We start from the raw sequence: 19,645 nt of genomic DNA, 5'->3' as shown, positions 1-19,645 counted from the left end.
TACTGAAAAAGTTTGCTGACCCTTGTTTTAGACCATTGTAGTATGGGCTTCTTAAAAGCAGAGGAGTTTGTAGTTTTCCAGTGATCTGTTCTTATGCATGGACTTATTATCCTGTTTTTATGCTGCTGCTTTATTTGCCCCCGTGACTGTCTATATTTCTGTAAATGTAAAAGGTCTATGTTTGTTAATTTCCACTTTTCTCCGAAACCGTTTGACCGATTGCGTTGAAATTTGGACACAACTTTGTCACAAATTTGGTCACATGCGAATAGGCAAGTGTTTGTATAAACTTAGATTATACAGATGTCACACCTATCACAAAACCAGAAAAAACCAGAAAAACAGGAACAGGAGATGTTGCAAAACATCGCCCTCTAGCGGCGACTCCACTGGTACTGCAGCTAGAAAACCTTTCCTCACCAAGAGCAAAACAGCAGGCTGGGCTGAGTGGAGGTGGGGGCTCGCCTGGGTTGGGGGTAGGGGCAGGACGGGTTCGGGATGGGTCATGGGTTGGGACGCGGTGGGGGGGGGAGTCACAGGGATGAGCCACAGCAGCGCATGGCTGGGTACAGATAGTTGTCACTAAAAGAATATCAGTTGGGCAATCTTATTCCATTTGGGACTTTAGCTGTTGATTAGAAGAACTCTGAACACCACTGTATTAAAATCTCTATAAATTAAGTTGTAGGTAAATTTACCTTGGACCCTTTACAAACACTAAAAAACCAGTGCACTTTACAGTAGTGTTCTTTTGTGTTATCAGTAGGAAAGTATGGTTTCCCTTGCAAGCCTATATGTGTGCGCACATGCTTGTGTGCCGGGTGATTGGAATATCAGAATTGGAGGGCTGTGTGTGCTCTTTGCTAGAAACAAAACCAACCACATCAAATTGACTGAAAAGTTGTAAAGAAAAGCTGAATTCTCTGATCTGTATACACATACACATGGGAATAGATCCATGGGGTTGGGTGGAAGGTGACCTTTTCATTTTCTTTTAAAATTGTTCTTGATGGGAAAACTGTTGAAAAGGTTCAGATTTTGAACTGCCATAGATACGCAAGGCATGATGTTCTTGTGCCACTGATGTGGTAAGACTATATTTCAAAATAGTACATAAATGCCATTAAACTGCTGCGTGAGAGAAGAAACACATTGTATACAGTAGGGTGAGTCAGATTTTAAAGCAACAGTGGATATACAGTGTTATTTCACCTGAAAGAAGGAAGGAAATAAGATACCAGAAGAGGATACAAGTGGTTCTTGGAATTGAAGCGGGAGTGTGTTGGATAGAGTGTCAAGTTTCAAGGCCAGCATCAAAACATTAGATTTAAAAAATATATATCCCTAAACTGAGAAAGCAGAATGTGCTAATCTGGTTCCCTTGGTGACCCATAACATCAAAACAGAACATAAAATAAGCTAACCTGGGGGCCTTAATGAGAAAGATCCCTACTGCAAACAATCATATATTTGAAGTAAGTGTTTTGCATTACTTTCTACTTGGTGACCCAGGAAAATAGTTGTGGGAAAGGAAATAAATTTAACGTGGAATTAGCAATCCCAAAGGAGGATTCTGCTTCTGATATATATATATATATATATATATATATATATATATATATATATATATATATATAATGCAGATGTTGACTGCAGTTGAAAAGGAATTAGAATTGCTTTTGAGATGGGGGTAAAAAAAAAACCCAAGAATGGGAAAGGAAGGGGGGAAATGCTGTAGTGACATGAAAGGTCAAATGTTTCTGGTATCTCTTGCACTAGATTTATAATGCCCTAACTGCAGAATGTATGGCAGCTTTTTAATCTTGTCTCATGACAGTCTATAAATACATGGGTTTGGAGCTTCTTCATGCTGTTGTCTAAAAACCTTTGGCTCTACCCTAACCACAGTCTTGAAAAACATGGAAACCTTTCCTTTGATCCATTCTCCTGTGAAGAGTTAAGAGATATCCTCTGAGTCTAATGGGAGACAAAAAGACACTGTGAAAGTAAAAGTGAATATAGGAATGTATGTGATCGAAAAAAATAAAGATCCTAAAATATTACGGTAAGCAGACTGCAGCAAATAGTATTTATTCTAAACATTCATGTTACGCTTTTTGAACTGCTCAAATGAACTTGCAGCCAAAATTAAAAATAATAGTCAGCAATAAAAATGTATAATTACTGGCACAACCAATGAAGCAGCATAACAAAGGAGGAAGGAAAAAAGATGTCTGAATAATCATTCGCCCTATGATAGAATATACAAGAGTATATTCAGCTCTTGGAGGTGCATTCCATATTGAGTTCCTTTGGTGCCTTCAAAACTCTGCAACTCTGCTAATTAAATGTTGTAACTTTGAGCATTCTGTGGCTCATTTCGAAGGAGTTAAGTTTCTGATGAGCAAGACTGGCATGTTGACAGGTGCAGGTTGTTTTTCTTGCATAGACTTCTGGGGTGGTTTTTCTGGAAACATTTCTCAGTTTTTGCTGTAGTTTTTTTTTAAAGGAAACTGTGTTAGGTCAAGGGGAACACATAGTGTGTTTTCATCTAAGTGTAGTGCAACATATTTGTAGTTTGGGTTTTTGTTGTTTTTTCAGAGGTATTTTTGTGACCAGTATTGTTCAATAGAGTTTCATAATGATGTGGACCTGCGCATGCTCAGCACAAATCCGTTGCAAATGAAGTTTAAATGGAGTGAGTGAGTCTTGAATGGAATATTGAGTGGAGTGAGAATGAGAATCAGACTATATAGAGACAGAAAAGGGTGGCAACAGGGCAATATATATATGAAATAGTATATTCTACATATTTGGGGGCAATAATAGTGGCCCTCTTGTTATGAGTAAATGGGCTGAATCACATCAGTGGAAATAGGTTCTACAGCTTACAGTCTGAAAATGGTTTGATGGATTGATTTGCATGATGGTCCATGCAGCATTTGGGGTACAGAGAATAAGAATGGCTTGATCCCGTGTGCTGGGAGTGAGCCTGCTGGGAAAGAGAGTCTTGGAAACTTTCCTTCCACAAACTACGGTACTTTAATTTATCTTGGTATCCAAGCCATTATCAGCTTTACCTATTTTTGCATCTGTTAGTTCTTGAGAGCTAGAGGACTGCCATGTTACACGAGTGATATCTACTCCTTCTTTGTGTTTGTACTTCCCCTATGGATGATCTCAGCTTCTCCAGAACTCAGGCCTGCTACAGTTTCACAAAGTGCCTGCATATACTGTAGTGTGGAGATTGCTGTGCTAACGTGAGCTTCAGAAGCCTCAGTCTGCATTGCCTCTTTTGACCCAGAGGCAGAGGTTGAAGGACTTACGAAGTGTCTTGCAGAAATTGAGATCCAGCTGAATGCCAGCTGACTTAAGCTCTGCTATTTCAGCTCACAGAGAAAGCACTTCAGGATTATGAAGGAGCCTAAACTGCTTTAGGTATGTTTTGGACGAGAACATATGTCAAAGCCCGATAGCAATCTTTCTGTGCACTAAGTTCTGTTTGACACTCTGTTCCAGGTACCTTATTTATCTGAGATACGCTTCTAAACAATAAAAGAGACTTGTAGACTTGTAGACTTTACATCTACCTTGTAATGTTTTTGGTACCAGACAAAAAAGTTCTTAATCACCCAGGCTTCTTAAATAGTTGTAAAATTAAGTTTTCTGTTTTAAGGATTTTATCCTTTGTCGTTACTTGTATTGTGACATAATGGTTCTACAACAGACGCAGGTGGTGCTGTGGTCTAAACCACCGAACCTCTTGAGCATGCCGGTTGTAAGGTTGGCAGTTCGAATCCACCCGACGGGGTGAGCTCCCATTGATCTGTCCCAGCTCCTGCCAACCTAGCAGTTTGAAAGCATATCAGCGCAAGTAGATAAAGCTCTCTGGCTCTGTCATGGAACCCTGTTGTGCCAGAAGCAGTTTAGTCATGCTGGCCACATGACCCGGAAAAGCCGGCTGCGGACAAACGCCGGCTCCCTCGGTGTGAAAGTAGAGATGAGCATTGCACCACATAGTCACCTTTGACTGGACTTAACCATCCAGGGGTCCTGTACCTACCTTTACCAATGGTTGTTCAACACCCTAAAGTCCTAACTGAAAGATAAGTAGTATATTTATGTTTCAAATAAACCATATCTTACTGAGCTCATGCATTCAGAAGAGAAAACCCCTGCATTGCAGGGGTTGGACTAGATGACCCTTGGGTACCCTCCAACTCTGCAATCCTATGATTCTATGACACTTTTTCTGGATATCGTATTTTTGGCAGCCTTAAGCTTGAAAACAAGGATATAGCACCCATCCAAAGAGGCAGGGCACTTCTAAGGGTTCCTAGAAACTGAAAAGGCCTTAGATGTGCCAGAGAGCAAGCACTGTCAGTCCCAGGCCAAAGTCTAGCGGATGGCTTTCTTTGGCTTACAAACATGCTGCTCTTTTTATTGTTTTGCTTTTTTTTGTTAGTCACTCAAAGTGCTCAGTGAGCAGAAGAGCAGGGTATAAATATCAATGATTATAATAATTAAGGCATCCAGTGATAAATGACTTTCTGCAGTTTTGCAGGCGACAGTTGCTAGGCAGGACAGAGTACCCATGGACCAGCTTTGATGTGCCGCATTTATCTTCTGCTCTTCCACTCACTATAATATTTATTATAATATTTAAAAATGTGGAAGCAGCTATTGTTGTTTTTTGTCAGTAGCCTTGAAATTTGTTTTGCACCTAGCTTGGTTTAATCCAGGGGTGGGGAACCTTTTCTGGACAGATGGCCAAATCTTTATCTCTCTTCCCTCTGACAAGGGTGCCCACCTGTCAACTCACCTGAGCTGATAGTCCCAATTGAAGTGAACTGTGGGGCTTCTAAACAACCCTCTGCAAGAATTCCTCTTGGTTTGAATTAAAAATGGGGTGGGGGTTGTTTGTGCGGCTGATTTTAAGTCCTTTGTACACATCCCTGGAGCAAACTGCTGAGGTTTGAAGAACCTTGTGGGGGTGTGGGGGGTGTTGTTGAATGCATACTCCAATCTGCTTATTAGTTCATGGGCAGATGGAAGTGTACCTTCAAGGTCTTCCACTTTTTCAAACTTCCATGGTTTGAAGAAGAAACATGGGGAATGGGGATGTTACAGTCACGTTCCAATCCACCCATCAGCTGAAAGGTGGGAGCGCCCTTGCTGGATCCAAGGAGCAACCAGAAACTTTAAGCTGCTGATCATTCCTTTAAACTCCCATTCTTATCCATCCCACACCTGATGTCGTTGGGGGGGGGCATGACTTCCTGAAATGGACCTGACGGGTCACATTTTGCCCATGGGCCATAGTCACCATTGGTTTAATACAGACGTACCTTGGAAGTCAAATGGAATCCGTTCAACTTCCAAATCGTTTGACTTCCAAGGCGCGACTTCTGATTAGCTGCAGGAGTGTCCTGCAGCCAATCGAAAGCCGCACTGAATGTTCGGCTTCCGGAAATCATTCAAAAACCAAAACAATCACTTCCGGTTTTCAATCATTCGGGAGCCGAAATGTTTGAGTTTACAGCTGTTTGGCTTCTAAGATTCCACTGTATAAATCTGTTAAATTTCAGATGTGGGCTTTTCATCACGCCTAGCTTTTCTTTTCTCTCCTTATCCACCCCTTCTTGGTTTCTATTGCTTACCATCTGGCCTGCAGAAAAGTTCTGGACAAGTTGAAAGATTGCTCTGTTCATGATTTTTTTTTAAGTTAAAAATCTACTTAAAAGTAGTGCTCTACAGTTGTTGTTTTTCTGTTCTTTCTCTTCTGTTTGTGACCCAGTCACAAAGCACTTAAAGCAGCAACACATAGAATTAGGCAGTTGAATAACTCCTAATGCAGGAAAGCACAACTCTTGCACTCAGTGTAAACCAATTTAGTGACAGTGTCTGTGGAGAAGCTGAGGTAGTATTAGCTGTCATATCTTGCAGCTGAAGCACAGACAGGCAGTGGAAAGCAGTTATATAGCTCTGTAATGTGCGGGGTAAAGAAATGGCCTCTTCTATCCCATTCAGGCAGCAGCATGTGAATTGTGGTGCCTGACATAAATGTAAGCCTACCAATCAGTGTGGTTCAGTCTGGAGTGGCTGTGCTGCCTGTGTCCATTCAGGGAAGAAATTGGAGCATGCAAGGGGAAGAAGGAGCATGCAAAGCCAAGGCTTGGAATAGACATTCGGGTTTTGATTTGGCTATTATTAGATACATGGTGTTGAATGGGAAAATATACCAGGGTGGATAAAAATCAATGATTTTTTTTAAAAAAATCAAAAAATTCAGTTTTTTTTGATTTAAATCGGATTTTTTTTATTTAAATCGATTTTTTTGATTTAAATTGGATTTTTTTAAATAAAATGCTTTTTGAAGAAAATATATTACCACCCAAAGGTTATTCCATCATGAAATAAAGATTAGTTTTTTAACTATGTAGAATAAGGTTGTATATGTTTAATTTTGGGGCTAAATAAATTCCATTAATCCATTCACAATGTCATGCTCTTCCAGAGGTACTTGTAAGATTATTGGGCAGTTTCTCTGCCTACAAGATATTATCGCAGGTGCTTGGTTTACTTTTGCAGTTCTCAAAACTGAATTTGACTCAACAGAGATCACATGCCTCTTCTTCCCAGCAAAAAAGTTATAACATGAACAGAGTTGAGAAAAAGACCTTAATCCTATTGTTCTACAAACCTATGAATACAGAAACAACCCCTTCAGTGCTAAGTTTCAAGAAGTTCAGTGAATAGAATAGAAACAATATTTTTCTGATTGGAGTGGACAGTATTTAAGTTTTTCATGTGTAGGCTGGGCTGACAGTCTAAGTTTCTTAAAATATATATATATTGTTTTTGTTTAGCCAAATTAGTTAACAAACATGGATGTTTGTTTAAGCAAATAACATATGCTGTAATGATATTGTTTCAGTTGAATAAATCTATTTAAATTGTTATTATTAAGGTAATGATTATTTTTCTCCTTCCTAAGTACAACAGTAAAGTTGTCCAAATATGAATGATTAACCTATTAAACTGGGGATAAAAAACTAATATGAAAAGTTGTTATTCTAAAAATCTTCATCTACTTGCATATTAAAGTTATACCAGCAAGAATTAGTCTTTATGTAGAAAACTATGATTTAAATCAAGCCTTACTGACTAGTGATTTAAATCGTGATTTAAATCGTGATTTAAATCAGTTTGATTTAAATCAAATCCACCCTGAAATATACTATGCCACAAAACTCCTATATATTTTAATTTTGTTTCCAATTAGAATTTGGAATCCAGAACTTCCTAATAGAAAGCAAAAATTGTCATCTTATCTTATATGTATCGGGTGAGAGTCTGAAGATAAACAGCCTTGTTTAAGACTGCAAAATGTGTACCCGTTGAAGCATTGCTTTTTAAAATACAATTTGGGGTTTTTTTGGTCTTGTTTTGCCATGCTGTTTAAACATTGTGAATAACGCTGCTGCGCCTAATCAAACTGCAGGGTAGAGGAAAAATCTTTTTGCCTTTGCTTGGTGTCTGCTGTTCAAATAAAGCTCAGTGTTTGTTCTTGTGACTTGCCCATTATTATTAGCCCCCTGGGTACTTGAGATTAATCTACATTTCATGCATTTCCTTTGAAAATGTGTAGCAGCGTAACTAACTTGCCACTGTGAATAAAATGGAAACAGTCAACTGTTCTGAGGAGATTTATGATGACTTGCCACATTCATGGTTACCTTCATACAATATTTTGAGTCAAACATTGATTCAGTATCAGGGTGGATTTGATTTAAATCAAACTGATTTAAATCACGATTTAAATCACGATTTAAATCACTAGTCAGTAAGGCTTGATTTAAATCATAGTTGATTTAAATCATAAAGACTAATTCTTGCTGGTATAACTTTAATATGCAAGTAGATGAAGATTTTTAGAATAACAACTTTTCATATTAGTTTTTTTATCCCCAGTTTAATAGGTTAATCATTCATATTTGGACAACTTTACTGTTGTACTTAGGAAGGAGAAAAATAATCATTACCTTAATAATAACCATTTAAATAGATTTATTCAACTGAAACAATAACATTTCAGCAAATGTTATTTGCTTAAACAAACATCCATGTTTGTTAACTAATTTGGCTAAACAGAAACAAAATATATATATTTTAAGAAACTTAGACTGTCAGCCCAGCCTACACATGAAAAACTTAAATACTGTCCACTCCAAACAATCAGAAAAATATTGTTTCTATTCTATTCACTGAACTTCTTGAAACTTAGCACTGAAGGGGTTGCTTCTGTATTCATAGGTTTGTAGAACAATAGGATTAAGGTCTTTTTCTCAACTCTGTTCATGTTATAACATTTTTGCTGTGAAGAAGAGGCATGTGATCTCTGTTGAGTCAAATTCAGTTTTGAGAACTGCAAAAGTAAACCAAGCACCTGTGATAATATCTTGTAGGCAGAGAAACTGCCCAATAATCTTACAAAAACCTCTGGAAGAGCATGACATTGTGAATGGATTAATGGAATTTATTTACCCCCAAAATTAAATATATACAACCTTATACTACAAAATTAAAAAACTAATCTTTATTTCATGATGGAATAACCTTTGGATGGTAATATGTTTTCCTCGAAAAGCATTTTATTAAAAAAAATCCGATTTAAATCAAAAAAATCGATTTAAATCAAAAAAATCCGATTTAAATCAAAAAAATCCGATTTTTTTGATTTTTTTAAAAAAATCATTGATTTTTATCCACCCTGTTCAGTATGAAGCAATAAATACAAAAGGTTTATGTATACAGCCCCCCCCCCCCCGGCTTATGCACAGGTTACGTTACGGGCCCCTGTGTGCATAAGCAAAAATTGCCTAAGTCAAGAACACCCTCTAAAAAGCCTCTAAACACCTGTCTTTTCCTGCTCTCCAGCTCTCTCTCCTCTGTCTGGGGAGGCTGGGGGGGGGATGTGCAGAAAAGTGGCTGCTGCGCTACTGTGTGTGTCAGCCCTGCTGCACCCCGAATCTCTTTGGGGCATCCTTCACCCTCAATGAAGTCCTCTTTGGGCTCCAGGAGAGGTGTCCTCACGAGCCGCAAGGACTCTCCAGCTCTCTCCTGCCATTTCCTGCTTTAAATATATTTGTTTATTTCCCAGTGCCCGCATATATGCAGACATGCACAAATCGATCATGTACCGGGGGGGGGGGGGGGGGAGAGAGAGTCACCTGCATATGGTTTAAAGCATTATAAATTATACATATTACAGTACTTACACTGAGGTCCTCTTCCGAGTTTCTTCTGGTGGTTCCCTCAAGTGAAGTTACAGGGAAGCAGGCAGAGGGCCTTCTCAGCGGTGGCGCCCTCCCTGTGGAATGCCCTCCCATCAGATATCAAGTAGATAAAGAGCTACACAACTTTTTGAAGACACTTGAAGGCAGCCCTGTTTAGGGAAGTTTTTAATGTTTGGTGTTTTATAATGTTTTTAATATTCTGTTGGGAGCCCCCCAGAGTGGCTGGGGAAACCCAGCCAGGTGGGCAGGGTATATAAATACAACAACAACAACAACAACCTATTAAACACTCACACATGTATAGTGAGGAGAGCGTTGAGTGGTGTAGTATTATACTTTAAAAAGATTTACTTGTGCATCCAATATGCTGCTATAGGAAAGTAAAATGTTGGGTTTTTTTTTAGTCTTTTCTCATCCAAAATAAACTCAAATATATGCAATATTTTTTAAAATGAAAGCTAAACTTGCCCAACTCCCCATTCCCAGATCTCTGTGCAGTTTTTGAAGAGATTATACCATATTATTAGTTGAAAATACAAGTGACAACTGTTGTAATAAAATGTGAGCCAGTTTCTTGGCCCCAGTCTTAATATGCCTGTAAATAAATAAAAAGTGCTATTTTATTATTTGAGCTGTTTGTGATATTCTACTAGTGCTAGATGGAAATTATTGGTTCTATTGAAGGACTAAGGCTGCCAGATTGCCTTTTGCCTGCTTGGGCTTGAGTTTGGGCTTATTTATGAAACCATGGATATATTACTAGTTGGTGATTTAGTATCCAACATACCAATATCTGAAAAGCATAATTGTTCATATGGTTTCTTTTTTTACAGATATTCAATGGGTGTTTCTGCTTTTGTTGTCCTTTTTTTATTAAAGATTTTATTGATTTACAAAAAAATATATGCAATGTTTGTTGTCCTTTTGAAGCGTGATTTGTTTTATGCAGGAATGTTAAGACTAACACAGGCTTTCCTTTTTTCCCTTCCAGACGTTCCAACTTCAGAGCAACCTGAGTTGTTCCTAAAGAAACTTCAGCAGTGCTGTGTCATTTTTGACTTCATGGACACACTTTCTGATCTTAAAATGAAAGAATACAAGCGCTCAACTCTTAATGAACTTGTGGATTACATTACAATAAGCAGGGGCTGTTTGACAGAGCAGACTTATCCTGAAGTAGTTAGAATGGTAAGTTTTATCACGAACACTTTATAAATCAAGATAGTGCTAGCTAGTATGTGTGCTCAATAGAACATTGGAGTTTGCATGACAGATATTGCGTATTGCTGGAAAGTCTTTCAGATGCAAAATAGGGAAGACAACTTTACTTCTGGTAATTCACTATATGAGATGCAGCCAAATTTATTATGTCTGCTCAAAATGCAGTGGGTGGGTTGGGATCACAGAAGAATCATAGGAGGCTTCATATTCCTTATTTTGTTTAAATACAGGTCTTTCAAATGTTGGGCTTCTTAGCTGTGGTTCAGAACACTTCTATACAATGTTCAAAAGTCGTTGTGCAGTGTTTTGATGTTAGGAGAAATACCATTTTACATATGTGACATTAAAATGCTTTAAAGTTATGGATTTTAAATACAGTAGTTATTTGGATTGCACCTAGCACTGTATTACTAATTGTATTGATTTTTCAAATGGTGAGGGGCCTTTTACAACTTGGCGTGCAGTGGAAGTTGGAGGAGCCACCAGAGTCTATGTTGAGATTGCAAAGCACTTTGTGAATAAATTTTTTCACATCTGTTCAGACTTGAACTGTAGTTGTATGTGGAGTGTGCTGAATGTGTCTTTAACACAGTCTTTATCAGGTTTCTATGCCTACTTTTATTTGTTTGACTAGAGGAAATGGATGAAATTCTTTGAGAGATATGCTTGATCCTTTCCCTTTCCTGGCTGACAAAGACAGGAAGGCTGAGATTATGTGTCTGGGCAACCTTGAGAGAGGGTTCCATGCCTACTGTTCTCAAGAAGGCAGTGATGTGCCCTTTGATGTACCTATCTTTTTACTCAAGCAGACTGGGAAATTGTCTAGTCTTGAGTATTGGAGTCTTAGGCTAGAAAGTTGTGTGTTGTCTAGATCCCTTTCAGTCTGGTTTTATGCAGAACTTTGCGACAAAAATGGTTTTGGTTGCCGTAATGGACATCTTGCACTGAGAAACACAAATCTGCCTTAATTTTATTTTAAAGCCACCCTATTTAGTCGTCATGATTACATTTTGTGGTATTGAATTCCATAGTTTAACAGTGCACAGTGTGAAGTACTTCCTTTCATCTTCCAACATTAAGCTTGCATTGGCTGTTACCAGCTTCTAGTGTTCTGAGATAGAGAGAAAAACCTCACTCTGTTAATTTTCTCTACAGCGTACATAATTGAATACACATCATTTCCCTCCTTACTGTTTTTTTTAAAACTAAAAAGCCTAATGATCCCTAACATGGAATTTGCCTTTTTCACAGCTTCTGCACAGTGGGGTCCATATCTTCATTGAGCTATTTACTTTGACCCCAAGGTCTTTTCCCTGCTTCATCACTTGTCAGTTCAGACACACTTAATATATGAGGATTTATTCTCCCCTTGTGCATCACTTTACACTTGCTTATTCTCCAGGTTCTCTCTCAATTTCTTAGCCCAGGACACCAGGGCTGGTGGTATATCATGCCAGGAGGGTGTTTTTGTCATTCCAAGGCATCGGGTCTCAGAAAGTGTTGCTCACAGATTATTACGCTGCTCCATGGCCATTTGCCACTCTCTTCCATTTGCGGCTTTGTTTGTTTTTGAAGAGTGGGTTGTGGGTTGTTGTTTTTTTTACAGTAAAAAGTAAAGAATCACAGACCCCAGTATAAGTATTGAATCAATATTTGTACTGATATGCTCTGAAAACATGCTATGTCTGTACTCTGTGCATAAATCTGTGAACTGTTCAACAGTGTAAACTTTTATGAAATGCTTGTTTGCAAAATTGTTTGCTGTACTACTTGGACACTGAGTGTATACATTCTGTCCCCATTCTAGATACTAGCACACATGTGAAGTGGCATTTAGTCTTGGAAATTGGGTTTAGGATTTACACTTGTCAGTGGTATAAGTCTGATTTATAGGACAATACTGTACATACAGTACTTGCTTGGATGCAAGACCCATTGATTTCACTGGGACCTACTCCCAGGTAAGTGTGTGTAGAATTGCAGCTTAAGTCAACACGTTAATACATTGCAATAATTTTCCCCAACTCCATTACAAGACGTTAAACAAATTTTAAGCACCAGGCACTCATTGAAAGGGTGATCCACTTTGTGGAATTTCCTTCCTCTGTAAATTCACCACTGTTCTTCTGTAAGGCAATATAAAGGTTACTTTTTTATGGACTCACATTTGTTGGACATGGTTAAGCAAGTAGGGAATTGATATTGAGGTTGTGACTGAACATTGCAGAGAACTGCTACTCAGGGGTGGATGGCGGGTAGTGAGGGCTTCAGAGTACTTGGAGTCAGAGTTTGTATTGCAGAGTTTGGCGGATTGGTAATAATGACAAGCATGCAGTATTTGCTCAGTGTCAAGCACCAGAACCTAGGTTGGAAAGGAGGAAACCTGGAGTGTTGCTTCAGTCATGGCCTGAAACCTCCAGGGGGCTGAAATACAGAGGTGTGTGTTCCAGTTCCCACCTCCCTGGTGGGAGATCGACTTGCATTTAAGGGGCAGTGCTTCCATATTGGGGCTTGCACACCATTGTTACTGGGAAATAGCTGAATGGATTTCTGAAGAGGGATAATTGATATCTGAGGATGTTGGCAAACAAACCTCCTCAGAAGCAATGGATCAAAGAAGCAGAGTTCGAACTGGTGGTTCTTTGTCGGTAAAAGTATCTGCCAAAAAGACTTCCCCAATTGCTGCTTCTTAAACATGGTCCTGGGAAAGGGAATTTCCCCTTCTGAAGCAGAGATGCCCATGTCTTGATCCTGGGTCACAGTGTCACAGTATTTTTTTAATGCTTTAGGATAACATAGATGGGAAACATTGGCTTATCCTTAGCTGCTGTAACTGAACGGTATAAATGATGAAATAAAGTTGAAAGGGTTGTGAGGAATATTTGTTTAAGTTGGCCATTTGTGAAGGGGCTGTTTAGATTGAAGTTGCATTAATGGGATATGTGTATTGCATCCCAGCAAGGGACGCAGGAGGTGCTGTGGGTTAAACCACAGAGCCTAGGGCTTGCCAATCAGAAGGTCGACAGTTCGGATCCCTGCGACGGGGTGAGCTCCCGTTGCTCGGTCCCAGCTCCTGCCAACCTAGCAGTTCGAAAGCATGTCAAAGTGCAAGTAGATAAATAGGTACCGCGACAGCGGGAAGGTAAACGGCGTTTCCGTGTGCTGCTCTGGTTCGCCAGAAGCGGCTTTGTCATGCTGGCCACATGACCTGGAAGCTGTACGCCGGCTCCCTTGGCCAACAACGCGAGATGAGCGCCGCAACCCCAGAGTCTGTCACGACTGGACCTAACGATCAGGGGGTCCCTTTACCTTTTATTGCATCCCAGCAACATCCAATTTCCCTGTACCATGCTTATGGGAAGCATAAAATGTTCATGCTCTAGTGCTTGCTATATATGCATCCTTAGGTGTACAGGTTTAACTAAAATCTGACAGAGCTGATTTTATTAATGTATAGGCAAAATGAAAGGTATGATTCAGTTAACTACCGTAATTGACAGCTTTATCTCGGGGGTTGTGCTGTAAGTGGAGAAAAAAAGTGATGCCGGTTTGGTGGTATAATTTCTATGGTACTTGTGAATCTCGCTGTTCTTAAAAGTGAAGTAGACAGACTGCTGTGGAAAACCCTGCATTGCCAATCCCAGTTAGCTACCATGCTGCAGTTTTGATTTCGTGTTCCCTTCAGATCTCATCTGGCCTCTCTGCTGCTTTACCTTTCTAGCTGAGCAGTCCCTGTCTTTGATTATGAAACCAGTGACAATTTTTATCCTTTGAAAGGCACCATCCTTTCAGTTTAACACTAACTAGATTCATTGCCACAGTTCTGCATTGTAAAAAATATAATTGGTAGGCTCCCATAATTTAAAGAAGTGGGGCTTAGTCCCTGGGAAAATCCTGATATTTCCATAATGTCTGATATGCAGGGCTGTGTATAGGCTGCATTCACTACTTCTGTTCTAAAGCGCTTCAGAATGTGCAGTAAGAATTAATATACCTATAATATGGACGTATTTGTGGCACATTTGCAGTATAGCTCCATGTCCTTGCAAGAGTCACATTGGCACAAGAACGCATTGGCGCTCTTGCAGCAGTGAGGCATATGGTGGTGGAAGACTGTTGCATGGAGATAGGGTTTAAATGGCTAGTAAGATCAGGACAGCAGGATATTTTGGCATTATGGAAGGATAGAGAGCTTTCTTTAGTGCCTAGGGGCTTTACCCATAAGGGACCACCCAAGACCAGGCATTGCACACACATTTCCAAGCTTTTATCTGCATCCATAAAGTCTAGAAATTTGGTTTAATTTTTCTTGCTTGGATTCAGATACCTACTGCTGAATTATGCATCAGGTACTACTCAAATAGCGCACTTGCAGGTGTAACCTTGCTGTTAGGTGATCATTGATGTTTTAATAATAAAGAACTGAAATCCAGAAAAGCTGCTTCCATTCTAGGTAGACTGTGCTCCAGTAGAAGAGCAGTTGGACTAGTTTGTTATAAAGCATTTGATGACAAAAGTACGGTATAGAAATTTAATAAATAAAACAATTACTGTCTATGGCCCTTTAAACTGTGTGGGGGGGGGGTATTGTTTTTGTTTGTTACTATGTTAGGTATTTTTGTTTTTTCATATTGTAAACCTCTCTGTGATCCTTGGATGGAGGGTGGCATAGAAGTTGAATAAACAACATTTTGCTCAATCATATTAGAAGCTTGGACTTAATTTTGCACTTAGTTACAGGTAGGTAGCCGTGTTGGTCTGCCGTAGTCGAAGCAAAATAAAAAAATTCCTTCCAGTAGCACCTTAGAGACCAACTAAGAAGTGTGCATGCACACGAAAGCTCATACCAATGACAATCTTAGTTGGTCTCTGAGGTGCTACTGGAAGGCATTTTTTAATTTAATTTTGCACTGTCATTGCTGGTTCTGCTGCTGGCCTTTATGTAACCTCACCCCTGTTGAGAGCATAGTGGTGCTGCCCTAGTGTGGGATCATGAATCTGCTCACAGTGCCCCAGGATGAGATGTTCTGCTGCACAGTGTATTCATTGCATTGTCTCATTCTGATCCAGTGACACAATGGCTTATTGTCCTAAGCTTGCCTATGTGATGTACCACTATGATGGAAAAACTCTCTTGCTGATTAATTCGCTGTTGATTATATAAGCCCCATGATGAAACTCCAAGCTTTCTCCACAAACCTGGGGAACTAGTGGCATTAATTAATGGAGGGTTGTAAGCCCTAGGAAATGTATATTCCTTTGATATAGAAACTTCTTGGTGAGGAGCTTGCCCCAGGTTTTTAGCCTTTTGACAATCTTACTCACCTTTGGAAGAATAGGGTCTGAGGCTGCGCCAATGTCCTGCTCTCCTTGAACACTCCTGCAAGGGTGCCATTTATCCTTAAGGGAAAAGTAATTTTGTATGTTGAAGACTGGTGACAGTGTAAGAACCTGTGGAGCTGAACACAGGAGAATAGAGAAAGTGGTGTGTGTGTGAGAGAGAGAGAGAGAGAGAGAAAGAGAGAAAGAGAAAGAGAGAGAATGAACGAATGAATATATTTGGAAACAGGTTGCTGGGGAAGTTAGATCTCAATGAATATAGGAACATTTGTGGTTCTGTTTTTTGAAAAAAAAACTACTGTTTGCACAGAACCACTTAAAACATAGTTTAGAATTAAACCTTTCAGAGTTCTGGAAACAGACACAAGTATTGATTATCAATAGTAGTAAGTGTGACTGTGTTAACAACTGTCACTGATACCATCACGGCTACCTGCATATTACTATCACTTGCCCTTGGAGAGCAGAACAAGTAAAATACTGTGTTTCCCACATTGAACCAGTCCCCTGTAACAGCTGTTTCATATTGATAAAGGTTGAAGCAGGTCAGAGCAGGTTGGCCGTTTCATTTAAAGCATAAATATTTTGCAAGGTTTAAGGACATTAGCAGACGATAGCTCTAAAACGGCATCCTTACATTGTATTTTTGTTTATTGCTTACTCTGGAATAAATTATATTACAGTGGCTGATGACTGTTATTACAGTGTACAGTGGTGCCTCGCTAGACGAATTTAATTAGTTCCACGGGTCTTTTCTTATAACGAAAAATTCGTCTAGCGAATCCCATAGGAATGCATTGAATTTTTTTTGATTTTTTTTTTTTGCCCATAGGAACGCATTAATTGAATTTCAATGCATTCCTATGGGAAACCGCGATTCGCTAGACGAATTTTTCATAAAACGAATTCGTCTAGTGAGGCAACCTCCACTAGAAAAAACCTTTCGTTAAGTGGAAATTTAGTTAAGCAGGGCATTCGTTAAGCAAGGCACCACTGTATATCTATACAAGTTGTATGGTATGCTGCTTGTAGTTAAAACCTGTCTGGCTTGTGTTGGTATTGCATCTTTAGTGTGTTTTTGGTTTACAGTACTACACACACACACACACACACACATCTTAATGGCTGCTGTAAATGACACAAAATAAGAGGAGATGTCCTCTTATGGAGGAGTACGTTAAATAGCAGGAAACAGAGTATAGGGTTAATTTCTCTGAACGGAGAAGATAGAAGGTGGAGTTTCTGAAAGATTGGTATTGGATTTTGTGCTTTTTAACTTGTTGAAAACAATGCAGAGTTAGGAATGAGCAGATGACCAAGTTTTGTGATGGTACTAAATTGTTTTAAAAAATTGTGCAGAGCTTACAAAGGACCTCTCCAAACCAAGTGAAGGGGTGGTAAAATGACAAATACAATTCACTGTCTACAGTGTAAAGTGATGCATGTGAGAACAATAATCTTAAATTCACATAGACACTTAAGGGGTCTGATCTGGAGGTGACTGACCAGGAACAAGACCATGGGGCCATAGTGAATGAAGATGTCAACCCAGTGTGCAGCAGCTGTGAAAAGGGCAAATTCCGTATAAAGATAATTGGGAAAGGAATTGAAAACAAAACTGCTGATACAACATTTCTCTTATACAAATCTGTGGTGTGACCTCATTTTGAATAATGTGTAAAGTTCTGGTTGCCTCACATGCAAAAGAAAATTGCAGGGTTAGAAAAGATCTAATTATGGGCAACCAAAACGATCAATGGGATAGGGCAGCTCCTTTATGAGGAGACGTTGCAACATTTGGGACTTTATAGCTGATGAAAAAGGGGAGTAAGAGATGACACAATAGAAGTTTATAAAATCATGCATGGTGTGGAGAAAGCGGATAGATAAATGCTGCTAAATACTAGTTGCTGGGAATGGCAGGAGGAGAGAGTGCTATAACATTCATGCCCATCTTGCATTCTTTGCATGGGTTAACCATTTTGAGAACAGGATGCTGGGCCAGATGAGCCAGTAGCCTGATTCAGCAGGCTTTTCATCTCTTCTTACTCCTTGGATGCTATCCAACTAAGTCATACTCAGAGTAGTTCCACTGAAGTCCATTGATTCAAGTAGTTCAATGAGTATAACTAACGTTGTTTGTTTGTTGATTAAATTTGTATCCTGCTCTTCTTTTTATATGAGCCCATGGCGAATGCCACCCCTTCACTTTCCTGAACTTCAGTCATGCGTTCTCATTGGAGGATTTATAGTGTTTAAAAATAATAATTTAGAACACATCACTATCGTATATTCTGCTCTTTTGACAAGTTTTTTAGTCATTGTTTATATGAGCTTTGCCAAACATCAAGGCTGAAAATGAGGTACAGTAGTGTGGAAATTCTCTCTCTCTGTGTGTGTGTGTGTGTGATTTGAGTATGGGTGTCCCATATACTTGCATATATGTATATATATAATAAATATTCATTTAATTTATGAATCACATAAGGCATCTTGAAACAATTTTACAATACAATGAAATATTCAGAACAGTTAAAAGCAACTGCATATAAAAACAGTTTTAAAAAGCAGCTATCAAAATAAATATGGGATCTAATAGCCAAGAGAAGAGGAAGTTAGTTGTCTGATAGCAATGGGAAGGTGTTCCAAAAGTTTGGTTCTGCCAGACTAAAGGGCTGATTCTGACATAATGTGGAACGGACCTACAGATAGACTGATACCTGCCAGACCTCAGTGATCAATTAGGTATGTAGGGGTTCAGATGATCTTTTTGGTATCCAGCTGTATGGGGCTTAGTACAGCAACATAAGTATCCTGAACCTAGCCAATTGGCAGGCAGTGCAGTTCCTTTATCAGTGGCACAATGCAATGGTGATATTCTGCCCCAGTGAGCAACCCAGCCACTGGGTTTTGTGCTGGCTGCAGCTTCTGGGTCAGCTTCAAGGGCCTCTCTACCTATAACATGTTGCAATAATGCAGTCTGGATGTTACCAGTCCATGGGCCGGCAATCCAGAATCACCTGCAGCAGCCTGACCAAGTGAAGTTGGTAGAAGGCACTCCGAAATATATATAAATATAATGTTCCAAAAAAGGCAATAGCCAGTTCCTAATAGCCTCTTTATCAGGTTTGATTGTTTACCATTGAGTTCTGTAGGACAAATAAGTGACCTGTAGTTGGCAGCACTGTTACAGGAGGGGCGATGTTGCTGGCGTTCATAAATAAATTTCCACGCCCCCTTTCTACCATATAAGTGAATGCCTGGCGTTCATTCATGTGGAAAAGCTAATTTTAGAGCTGCAAACAGCTTCTTGCGCTTCCGTCCCCTTCAACTATGTACATGCAACATCTCTTCGCTTCAGTTTTGATTAAGGAGTCTATTAGAAAGCCACTGCACAAGTAATACTAAAAACAGCCTTGCAAATAACCTTGCAAAAGTTAGTCGCCTGCTGGGGATTAGCCAAGGAGCCTTAAGGGGCTGTGGGGGATGGAGCAGCCCATTTGGTTTCTAGCCTAGATGTTATCCATCCCTCTTGCCTGCCTGCAGTTTCTCATTGCCTACCAGGCTGGTGCTTAGATAAGACTGCACTGTGATTTTTACACACTCTCACTTTTAAAAGAAATCAACCACTTGTTGCTGTGTGGCACATAACATGGGAGTGGCCCCCTTTGGTTAAAATTATAGTCTTCTGAAATGTGGTGTTATAAGGTTTATGTCTGAACCCACATACATGTTCACCCCAGTGTTTTACATTCCCCAGGCGCCTTTTGCTATTGGCGCAGGTC

General features: G+C 39.5%; 1 protein-coding gene across 5 annotated transcripts in view; it reads left to right on the top strand.

Annotated features, from left to right (window-relative positions):
• PPP2R5E (protein phosphatase 2 regulatory subunit B'epsilon) overlaps nucleotides 1-19,645 on the top strand; it is a 79,331-nt gene that overhangs the window by 35,473 nt on the left and 24,213 nt on the right. For all 5 annotated transcript variants that reach the window (XM_060271399.1, XM_060271392.1, XM_060271402.1 and 2 more), the window contains exon 3: nucleotides 10,291-10,487. In XM_060271399.1, coding sequence (XP_060127382.1) covers nucleotides 10,291-10,487 — 197 coding nt within the window. The remainder of the gene's footprint in view (nucleotides 1-10,290; nucleotides 10,488-19,645) is intronic.

Source organism: Zootoca vivipara, chromosome 1, assembly GCF_963506605.1.
Source record: "Zootoca vivipara chromosome 1, rZooViv1.1, whole genome shotgun sequence".
Taxonomy (NCBI): Eukaryota; Metazoa; Chordata; class Lepidosauria; order Squamata; family Lacertidae; genus Zootoca; species Zootoca vivipara.
The sequence above is the reverse complement of the archived record's forward strand: the minus strand, read 5'-3'. Positions and strand labels throughout refer to the sequence as shown.